The 11,725-nt window shown below is 40.3% G+C and overlaps 1 protein-coding gene across 1 annotated transcript; it reads right to left on the bottom strand.

Annotated features, from left to right (window-relative positions):
- Positions 1-203: 203 nt before the first annotated feature.
- DDX20 (DEAD-box helicase 20) lies at positions 204-10,862 on the bottom strand. Its single transcript, XM_019956829.2, has 11 exons — positions 10,390-10,862; positions 9,660-9,754; positions 8,846-9,014; positions 8,137-8,251; positions 7,872-8,014; positions 7,593-7,731; positions 7,436-7,494; positions 6,070-6,152; positions 5,640-5,745; positions 5,417-5,518; positions 204-1,736 (listed from the first exon to the last, which is right to left on the bottom strand). The coding sequence occupies exons 1-11, from the start codon at positions 10,688-10,690 to the stop codon at positions 571-573; spliced, it is 2,478 nt and encodes an 825-aa protein (XP_019812388.1). The 5' UTR covers positions 10,691-10,862; the 3' UTR covers positions 204-570.
- Positions 10,863-11,725: the final 863 nt, after the last annotated feature.

Genomic DNA, 11,725 nt, shown 5'->3' on the forward strand with positions numbered 1-11,725 from the left:
ATGTCAGCACACTTGGCTGAATTTCTTTTTTCACTGGAAGCAAATAGCATCAAATCAAGGACCTTGGGAAAGTCTAAATCAATGTTTATTCCCAAAAGGAGAAGCAGTTTTCTATCTACCATGCTACAAATTTCTGTAAGAACACACCTCTATGGAAATGCAGCCCAAGACTTTTGGAAAGAACTCCACAACATAAACCAGCATTACCTTTCAAATCTCAAGGTTTTTATTTCTTTTAAAGTAAGCAGTGGTATAAGTCTTTTTCAGTGTTTCTTTTCAGAACGGCTTATAGAAAATGGCACCCTGGGACCTTTAGCTTTACATCCCCCAAATTTTCTTTCAGGAATCTAATCCAGGAAGTTTCTTTAAAAAGATCTTTAAAAAGATAATACACTTGACCTACATCAGGTTGATTTAGGTCAAAACAACCTGAAAAATAGATATGTCCCAGCAGAAAGCCTCAAGACTTCTCCAGTTCCTCAAAAAATGCCACTATACACCACTCCCCGATAGGTCAAGGAGGATGGCAATCACTTGATATGCCCAGATGGTGTGAGGGACAGCCTACTGTCACTGGGTGCTGTGCATCATTTCTTGTAGATAAACGGTATTCATCTGATAGGCTGCCATCCAACTTGGATGCCTCTGAGCATTCCAATAATACGACTGAGAAGCAGCAGCATAGTATTCCTGCCATGCCCTATAGTAAGCTCTCCAGTACTCCTCATAGTCCTGATATGTATCAGAAAAACTTGGATGTGTTTCCCTCTGGCAGTCATACCAACCATCTTCCTGGGGTTCTGTCTGCAATCGATAGGAAGATCGCCTGGGAAGGTTTCTCCGGCTCTGCTTAGCTCTCTGGTTATGGTTAGCGCCCTCCTTATGCCTTGTCTTTACTTGGATTTCAGTTGATTCTTGATACTCTACTAGGCTAGGGGTGTCATTTCCATTCAGAGGCTGTTCCAAAGAGATATGGCCATCCATAGGAATAGATTCTGAGTCTTTCAGCTGAGTATCAGAAGAAACTTCCAAGTATGACTTATTTCCTTTGCTCTGGGAAGAAGTCCTTGAGCTGTAAGAATCACTGTCACTCTCGGAGTCTCCAGACTGGCTGCTACTTGCCAATATCTGCACTCTCTCTTCAGTAATCCTGTTTTTCACAAAACCATTTTGAGGATTCACAGACTGATCCCCAGGACCTGTGTAGTGTCTGATGATTTCCACAGGTTTCTCTAAACCCTCTTTAATATAGTGTTCATAATCCTCCACCAATTCTGCAAAAGTCAAAATACACGGCAAATGGGTTTTAAAGGAAGACAGACAAGGAATTTTGGGGAGTGACACAGAAGCTTCTTTGACTTGGTGCTGACTGTTAGTAGGGTTTTCAATAGAGGTCTGAACAGAATTCTTCATTTGCTCTTCCGGTTGTACTGCACAGCCCAGTTCTTTTGGTGATATGACTTTTTCTACGATTCCACACTCTGAATGGCTTTTCACAGGAAGTTTTTGTTTGGTATTACTTTTTGATTTCACTGATACTGTAGATATAGAAGTATTCCTAGATGAAGCCATGTGTTTACCATGAGCTTTCTGAGTTTGAAAGGTTCTCTCTATTTTTTGAATATGCTTTTTTAGAGGCTGGGTAGGTACACTTGCTAAACCATATGTATGCATGGCAGCTTCAACCTCCACATCCCAATCCAAACATTCTTCCATCAGATCAGGAGGAATAGGATCTACATAAAAGGAATTAAAAAGTATTAAATTCTCAAGTTGCTTTAGACCAGCATTTTCTGAATGGTTTAAATAAAGCTTTCCATGGTCAAAAGAGTTAAGAAACAAAATACACTAACAATATACTAAGAAGCTTAATATATTAGTATTTTAAAAGACCTAAGTAATCCTCAGAGGAAAGAATTTTGGTGACAAATATACAAGACCATCCCATACTCATTAGCAGTATCACCCTCTAACCTCTCAGTGAAAAGAGCTGATTCTAGGAGTAAGGTGCCTCTGTAGCAGTTCTCCTACCCCTCGTCATCTCCCTCTCACCAACTTCTGCCTGTGATCTCACGACTCATAGCAGCAAAACAAAGGTATTAGAAAACAGACCATGCTCCCTAAAGCTTACCAACTGGGAAATATTACAACCGCAACTCTGCACCCAAGTAAATCTGCCACCCTATATTATATTCTACCAGGGAAAAATCAACTCCCTCAATGGTGGAGGGAAAAAACCTCCACAGGGGAAAAAAGACAGATGACTGTGAAAAGACCTGTGATATCAATGGCACTTGTAAATCTAAAAAAATGTACTGGTTCCAACCCTCTGAATTTCCTCTTCCAGCCAGGTGTGACAATTTGCTTCTACCTACACTCAGGTCTTTCCAAAGTGTGACCAATTTTCATCTTAGAGCAAGTACACAGAGCCTCAGCTTTACAAAGAGCTCACCTGTCACTGCTGGTGCTGTTCCATGTATGTGTACCCACTACTCATTCCCTCAGATCTGGATTCTTCAGCTGGGGCTCTTGATTCTTCATTGAATAGAAACTCTGACTAAACTCAGATTCCTGCTAAGATGATATCCCTTGCTTGCAGAGATATATCATTCAGGTCAATTTCCCTCCTAATCCTGCTCCTGGATACTCACCTGAACAGTCTGTGGTCACACAAGTGTCTAGTCCAATACAGATCTAACACCATGAGTATCATTTTCTCACAATTTCAGGGCTCTGTTAACACTTCATAAAGATCCAAATACATGTCATTTTCCAGTAACCAAAGACAACTTTTTATCACTAGATGTTATGATACTGAATCCTACCACAAGGCCTACTCCTCATATGTCAATCTTCAATTTTTTTCTGTATTTATAATTACAAAGATTATCAATACTTATAGAGAGAATTAACAAAATATAGTCTCAGAGAACCTAAAGACCATCTACTCTAAAAACAAATACTTTGTAAACCCAGACATAAGCTTAGAGTAATTTTAAAAATCTGTAAAAAGATCATAAAATGAATTATCACAAAGCCAGAACTACTAAAATTCACAGTACTCCTAGACCTGTGCTTAATCTAGCTTTGTAAAAATCACTAAAGGAGTGAAATATATTGGTAAATATTCACTGCCATATTTATTCAATAACATATCCCATTTTCTAGAAGATCACTTATATATATGTTTATATAACTATACAATATCTATATTGTATATATATATATACAATATATATATACAATATACAATATTGTATAATATATACAATATTATATAGATATGTATCTATATAATATATGGAGGAGGAGATAACAGAGGATGAGATGGTTGGATGGCATCACTGACGCATTGGACATGAGTTTGAGTAGGCTCCGGGAATTGGTGATGGACAAGGAAGCCTGGCATGCTGCAATCCATGGGATCACAGAGTCGGACAGAACTGAGAGACTGAACTGATTGATGTGTGTGTATGTGTGTGTGTTTGTGTGTGTGTGTGTGTGTATATACACACCTGCTTTTATATATATATATATATGCCTGTCTCTTGGGAAATCTGTATGCAGGTCAGGAAGCAACAGTTAGAACTGGACATGGAACAATAGACTGGTTCCAAATAGCAAAAGGAGTACATCAAGGCTGTATATTGTCACCCTGCTTATTTAACTTACATGCAGAGTACATCATGAGAAACACTGGGCTGGATGAAGCACAAGCTGGAATCAAGACTGTCAGGAGAAATATCAATAACCTCAGATATGGAGATGACACCACCCTTATGGCAGAAAGCAAAGAGGAACTGAAGAGCCTTTGATGAAAGTGAAAGAGGAGAGTGAAAAAGTTGGCTTAAAGCTCAACATTCAGAAAATGAAGATCATGGCATCTGGTCCCATCACTTCATGGGAAATAGATGGGGAAACAGTGGAAACAGTGGCTGACTTTATTTTGGGGGGCTCCAAAATCACTGTGGATGGCGACTGCAGCCATGAAATTAAAAGATGCTTGCTCCTTGGAAGAAAAGCTATAACCAACCTAGACAGCATATTTAAAAGCAGTGGCATTACTTTGCCAACAAAGGTCCATCTAGTCAAGGCTATGGTTTTTCCAGTAGTCATGTATGGATGTGAGAGTTGGACTATAAAGAAGGCTGAGCACCAAAGAATTGATGCTTTTGAACTGTGATGTTGGAGAAGACTCTTGACAGTCCCTTGGACAGCAAGGAGATCCAACCAGTCCATCCTAAAGGAAATCAGTCCTGAATATTCATTTGAAGGATTGATGTTGAAGCTGAAACTCCAATACTTTGCCCACCTGATGCAAAGAACTGACTCATTTGAAGACCCTGATGATGGGAAAGATTGCAGGCGGGAGGAGAAGAGGATGACAGAGGATGAGATGGCTGGATGACTTCACCAACTCAATGGACATGAGTCTGAGTAAACTCCAGGAGCTGGTGATGGACAGTGAGGCCTGGCATGCTGCAGTCCATGGGGTCACAAAGAGTCGGACACGACTGAGCGACTAAACTGAACTGAACACACTAACATGCATACATTAACATATACAGTTGACCTTTGAATAACACAGGTTTGAACTGAGGGTTTGAAGGTCCAGTCATACACAGACTTCTTCCAGTATATATGACAGTACTACACAGTCTGCTGTTGGCCGAATCAGTGAATGTGGAAATACAGATATGGAGGGCTGACTCTGAGTTATACAGGGACTTATGCTGCGCAGAGGCTCAGCACCTCCAACTCCCATGTTATTCAAGGGTCAGCCGTACAGCATATAAATCATATTTCCACACAAGAGTTTAGGGTTTTTAAAAAAAGTTTTCAAGAAATCATTAATAGTTTCAAAACATGCATTGTTTCCAAGATGGCACTTTTAAAAAGAAGCTTGATAAATGATTCATTATAATCAAAAGAAAATACTTAAACATTTTCAGAAGTGTTCAAATTAAAGATACTTCCTCATAATAACAAAGGAGAACATGAGAAGAATTATCTTCACCACAACATAAAAGGTAAGATACATCCTTGATATAAAAGAATAAAATCAAATTTGAAGGCTATAAACTATGGAGTTAATACAACAGAAATATATTTTTCACTTTTCATGTGAAAAATATATTGTTAGCTTACAATTTTCTCCCTGCTACTTATTAACTTTAAGACCTTAGGCAAATAGTTAACCTCTCTCTGTCTCAATATCCTCTTCTACAAAAGGTAGATAATAATAGCACATAACTCAAAGGATTGTGGTGAGCATTAGATGAGTTAACATACATAAATATTTATAAATACTTAGAACATTACACATCATAAATACTCTATGTTTGCTATTATTTTTATTAGGCCTATCATCATTACCATTATTATTTCAACAGCAAATGAAACAGATAAAATATACCTGGTAAAGGCAGAAGATTGATAGTACATTTCTGGGCAATTTTCATCATCATGTTTTCTTCTTCTCCCCTGCAGCAGTAGGTCACTGTCAGTCCCAAAGTTCCTAAAGCACCGAAAGAATGTTAAGTAGTAAGTCAGTTTTCATATAAATGACATTCCAAGTCCACTTGCCACAGTATAGCTTCCTCCCCTTAAAGAAAGCATCTCAATTTTTTTCTTTTTACCAAAACGGCCAGCTCTGCCAATTCGATGCATATATGTCTCGCAGTCCAATGGTACATCCAGGTTTACAACTAGGTTCACCTTCTCAGCATCAATTCCACGGGAAGTCTTGAATTGAAGAAAAGAACAAGTGCTTGTTTGCAGTAACGACTGCATGGACACACCATTATTCTAGTGTAACCAAGAGCCAAATTAAGAACAGGAGGATATTTAGGAGCAAAGGAAAATTTGTTTCTAATAAATAACTGCCTTCAAGAATAAATATTAAAAACACAAAAGACAGTTTTAGGAAAACATATTCCCCAGCACTGGAATATGATTATCTTCTGGTATTCCTGTCAGATACACCCACCTAAAGTAATAGTTGAAATCTGTACATTTGATAACATATGTCCAGATGGATTAGTCACCCAAACTGAACAGGAAATTTACCAGATCTGTGGAAATGAGGACTCTGCAATGAAACTGCTTCAGTTTAGCCATAGCATCAAGACGCCGATTCTGATCCATGTTGCCTAAAAAGATCCAGAAATAAAGTCACATAAAACAAGCTAATATACATTTATCAAATCCACAAAAAGCAGAAATAGTAATACCCAGTCTTAACAGTTAAAAAATGTAACAACCAAAGTTAATTCTGTCATTATATGGAAATCTAGGTTATGACCTAAAGTCAGAATCTTTTAAAATATAGTTAGGCAATCAACTCAAAATTCAATTTTAATTTTTTTCTTATTTTTATTTTTTGGCCTAGCTGCAGTATGTGGGGATCTTAGTTTTCCAACCTGAGATTAAACTCATGCCTCCCTGCAGTGGGAACACAGAGTCTTAACCACTGGACTACCAGGGAAGTCCCTAAAAATTCATTTTTAAACGGTGACTTAGGCTATGCCTGCAGATATAACATTATATCTAAAAGTTACATATAAGGTTTAACAATTCTTAGCAAAATAAAATTGCTTTAATCAGCTGCTTATCAATTTGGTATTGAAGTGTGATCTACAGTCCAAATATTGGTCCACGAGATATATCATTACCAAACAAGCCTATACTAACAGGTTAAAAACTAAGCTGAGATAGCAACCAAAGCTCTAAAAAGGCTCTCACTGATCAAAAATTCCTTTAAATCTTCCATTCCTAGGTCAGCAGTAATAATTCACCTTTGTGTCAAAAATCAATCAGTTCTGAGTCTTCCTTGGTAGTAGTTCAGTGATAAAGAATCTGCCTGCCAACGCAGGAGACATGGATTCAATCCCTGGTTTGGAAAGATCCTTCATGCTGTGGAGCAACTAAACCCATGCATCACAACTACTGAAGCCTGCGAGCCTAGAGTCCATGCTCCACAACAAGAGAAGCCACTGCAGTGAAAAGCCCAGTCGCTGACACTAGAGAAAAAGCCTTCACAGCAATGAAGACCCACCACAGTCATAAATAAATAAATGAAAATCAATCAGTTTTGCCTTCCAAGAGACCATAAAAGTCAATTCAGTCAGCAATTCTTAGCAATTTTAACATGATTATCTTAAGACAAAAAAAAGACTTTGTTTCTATAAAATCAGTTATTTGTGTATATAACTCAAGTTTTCTACTATATTATAAACCATGTTACTTCTTAAAAAAACAAGGATATTGGTATAACCAAATCTCAGTGAAAAATAAACCTGAAATTCCGTTTACTCTAAAGACTCAGTATAACCCCACATTAACAAGTCAACTCATAAAGTGGTATCTCTTCTGACTTGGGAGAAGCTTCAAGTCAGGATACTCAACAAAGATTAAAGTTAAGAGATGAAGTTACCTGAAATGTACTCGGCAGGAAAGCCTTTAGAAGAAAGGATATCAGCCAAGTGTTGTGCTCTATGAAAAATAACACAGAGGGTTATAATTTTACAAATACTGCCCACACCTATCTTTGTATTTCATAAGTTCCCCAGATGACTTTTAAGGTACAGTACCTGCTGTGTAAGTTAGAAAAGACTAAGGCTTGATTAAATGGAATTTTGCTGAACAGTTCCTGTAAATGTTGAGTCTTTTCCTCAAAAATCTTATGGGCCAAAGGGTATGAATTGACAATCTTATAATACTGCTTCAAACCTATAAAGAAGAGTCTTCTGTTAAAACAAACCTATTTGCTAAATAAAGCAAATATGAAAGCAATAGACAACTAAACAAAAGAAAGCTCCAGAATATCATGAACAAACCCAGTAAGTAACAAATCCAATATCTATACACACCTATTAGGCTCGGATCACTGGAATTTAGTCTTACAAAAGTGGGCTCCCTCATGTACTTTGTCAAAGCATTAGCCAAAAATTCAGGGTAAGTAGCTGACACTGCCAACATCTGTTTACTTGCAGGCAAGGAAGAATAAATCCAACTGCAAAATAAAAGAAAAACACACACTCTGAAAACTATTCAGATGGTAATCACCACTTAGAAAAGCCAAAGACAGATACTTTGGAGCACCATTTTAATAATCAAGTTACTTATTTTTCTTACTTTATTTGCTCTTGGAAGCTGCCTTCTTCTAAGAGCTTATCTGCTTCATCAAGAATAAAGAGACGTATACTGCCTGGATTCAAGTAGTCAAGTTCTATCAGTTGTTTAATTCTGCCTAAATTCCAGAAAACAAAACAAAACATATTCAAATATTCACAATTCACCAATTTGTGGAAATTTCAACCAATTCTGTTACTCTACTTAACAGGTGGAACTGCTGATCTGAGCCAACCCTCACTATTCTCTATTTACACACTAAACCCCACAAATTAGAAATCTTGAGTTCTGATCCTGCCTAAATCTGTTACTCTTCCCTCACATTTCACCACCAATATGTATGGAAAATAAACACTATTCCTATTAAGAGCTGTAAGGCACTGAATGCTAGATTGTGATTCTGAGTGATTCATGACTGAAAGACAATACGGAAGCAAAGAATAATCCCAATCCATGGCTTAGAAGGGCTTCCTGAAAGTCATCTCAGTACTCTTCTTTTCAAAGGCCTATCCCATACTTATCCTTAGGAATGGAGATTTTATACATTCTGTTGGTAATCCAGTCATGTGTTTATATCTCACTAATCTAATGTTCTTCATCTTTAATACTCAAAATAATTACCATAGTTATCAAAGACTGCCATATTCTTATTGTTATATTAAAGTGCTCAGTTACTTAAAAGCCTAGTAATTAAAAGGTGCTGATATCTTACCAGGAGAACCAACAGCAATATGACACTTTTTAAGTCTGGTTTTGTCTTGAGATAATGGAGTCCCTCCAATAAACACATGACATTCTAACCCTTCCATTTTTATTCCAATGGCTGTGATAACAGAATGTATCTGTACAGCAATTTCTCTTGTAGGAGCCAAGATCAAAATCTAAAAACAAAACATAAAATATACCTTTAACAAGTCAGCAGAATAAATATATAAGGTAGGACTCAAAAAGATATCCCCAGTGCCTGGCATAATTGTTTACAGATAACATGGGCAAATCATACTATCTTTAACATATCTTTGTTGAAGAAATGATCCCCAAACCCAAATCTCCTGTTAATTTGGGTAAGGCCATCTTAGACACACTCTGAATCTAGAAAATGGGAGATCAGTATAATACAGTCACTGTTAAGAACCACCTAGTTACGACAACAGCCAATTACCTCATTACCACAAATCAGGCAAAATGCTAAACCTCACCATAATCTGGTGAGCAAATAAAAGCATAAAAAAAAATCCCTATTTGTATTCTCAAGAAATGACAAAATTGATACACATGGCAGACTTGTTTTATTTAACATGTAGTAATAACAGAAATCTCTAAACTTCTATTTGGTCACTATCCCATCCATACCTCCACCACTCAATAGCCTCAATGTCTACTTTCCCCGTATACTTGTCATCTATGCCTCAAGGGAATCATTCACCAACTTCACTTCTATCTCTGAGGAGCCACTGGTATTTCATCTGACGTGTAGTAAAATCTACATAACATACCCTCCTTTGGGTCATCTGAGCTAAACTCACCTGGGTACTTAGGTTCTCAAGAACAAGAGAGTCCAAAGCAATGGTGGAGAAGACACAGGTTTTCCCAGTTCCAGACTTAGCCTGAACAATTAAATCTGAGAAGAAAAAAAAGTTAGCTAGGACTGAAGAAACTTAGGTACGAATCCCAGAACTAGAAGGGTCTCCAGAGATCACATCGTTGGCACTTTGGTTTTTACCCTTAACTCTTAAAAAAGCATGAAGCCATATCCAGAAACAGGCCTCCTCCCTGAACCCCTACCATTTCTTTTCTTCTTTAGGCTTAAGAACCAGAGGTTTGAAGTATGAAATCAAAGTATCAGTAGGGTCACATTCCCTCCAAAGGCTCTATGGTCTCAATACAATTCTTCCCTGTCTCTTCCAGCTTCTGATGGCTCTGATATTTCTTGGCGCGAAGCTGTGTAACTACAATTTCTGGCTTTAGTCACTGGATTTAGGGCCTACCCTAATCCAGGATGATCTTATCCGAGATCCTTACTGTTTGCTTTTCTCAAACATAGAATCATTTGTCAGAATGGAATGGACCTTAAATATCTCCAAATTCAGTACTGCGCCTCCGTTTGACAGTGTAGGAAATAGAGGCTCGCGGAATGCGGTGTCGTGACCCTGCAGGCAGCCGCCCTGGGCCCTTCCCGGCCTTCGCCATGGCTCGACAGCCCCCAGCATCCCCCACCTTCGGCCCTCCTGGCTCCGCTAGTGCCCCCTCCCTCACCGAGTCCACATCGCCCCAGAGGGATGGCCTTCAGCTGCACGGGCGACGGCCGCTCGAAGCCAACCGCCCGAAGGCCCTCCAGCACCGGGCGCGACAGCAGCAGCGACTCGAAGTCTGCTGGCTCTGCCAGCAGCACGTCCCCAGTGCGGGTCCGCGGGCCGCTGATGTCGTGAGCCGTCCGCAGGGTCCGCACCGGCCGGGAGGCTGGCTCCGGGGCCGAGAAATGCGTGGCCACACGCTCCGCCGGCATAGCCGTCTCCACGGTCTCTAAGGCCGCTGGGGCTTCAAACGCCGCCGCCATGGTAGCCGCGCCGCCGGATCTCGCGGTACTTGGGGCGAGGCTGAGAGCCTGAGAGCGAGAAGAGGAAAAACTTTATTGGCACTCTTCCCGCGAAGACACTGACACGCCAGGCCTCGAAAAGGAGGGGAAGTTGAAGGCTTAGAAACACTCAGAAACAACTACAACAACAACAAAAAATGTGACCAGAGGATGGCGGGAAAAGGGAGGAGAGGAAAACAGAGGTTACCAGCGTATCGCCGCCTGCGACCTGTAGAGGGCGCCGCGCTAGCGATGGGAGCACCGCCCCGCCCCGCCCCGCCCCAAGGCCCTCTGTGGGCGGGTCCGCCCCGCCCAGCGCCCAGAGTTGGCTGCCTCACAAAGCTGGCTTTGTGATGCGGTCTGTGCGTCAAGCTCCCCGCCTCCGGGCCTTGAGTCCGCGGTCGCTCCCTCCCGATCCCCACCCTGTCCCGCCCCAACTCGCTGCCTTGACCTGCGCTCTCGGAGAGCGCCCGGAGTACAGCGAGACGATTGACCACGTTGCGTAGTATATGTCTGTGTGGTTTCCTCTTTGTGTCCCCAACCCCTAGCACAGTACCTGGCACACAGTTAGCCCTGATAAAAGAAATCGGATAGGAACCAGCAACTGCACTGACAGCTCCCACATTCGAATCTCCACCTCCGACCTCTGAACTCCACACTTGTACCTCTATCTCCCGTCTCAACACCTCCATCCACTTCGATGTCTAAGCTCAAATTTAATGTTTTCTGCGCGTTGCTCCTATCCCTCCCCAACACCATTTCAAGAACAACTTTAGGTCTCAGCTCAAATATAACCTTTTCAAAGAAGACTTTCCTGAACACCCTGAGATAGCTCCCTCATCCTGGCAGCTCCCCAGCTTTTCTCATCACTCTATTACCATGTTCTGGTTTATTTTTCTTCATAGTACTTATCACTAGCTGAAATCGTGTTTATTGTCTGTCTCCCCGACTCTATGAGGACAGAGATCTAATCTCTCTTGTTCTCTTCAATATCCCTTGTTGGAAAAAAGCAATCCG

Source organism: Bos indicus, chromosome 3 (genome assembly GCF_029378745.1).
Source record: "Bos indicus isolate NIAB-ARS_2022 breed Sahiwal x Tharparkar chromosome 3, NIAB-ARS_B.indTharparkar_mat_pri_1.0, whole genome shotgun sequence".
Classification (NCBI taxonomy): Eukaryota; Metazoa; Chordata; class Mammalia; order Artiodactyla; family Bovidae; genus Bos; species Bos indicus.

Bases quoted from the DNA above. Each gene is read 5' to 3' on its own strand.
- DDX20 (XM_019956829.2), bottom strand. From the start codon at position 10,690: ATGGCGGCGGCGTTTGAAGCCCCAGCGGCCTTAGAGACCGTGGAGACG. The intron at 7,495-7,592 runs GTACTGTACCTT...TATTTTTCATAG, and splicing joins TTTTCTAACTTACACAGCAG to AGCACAACACTTGGCTGATA. The intron at 6,153-7,435 runs GTAACTTCATCT...GGATCTTTTTAG, and splicing joins TCCTGCCGAGTACATTTCAG to GCAACATGGATCAGAATCGG.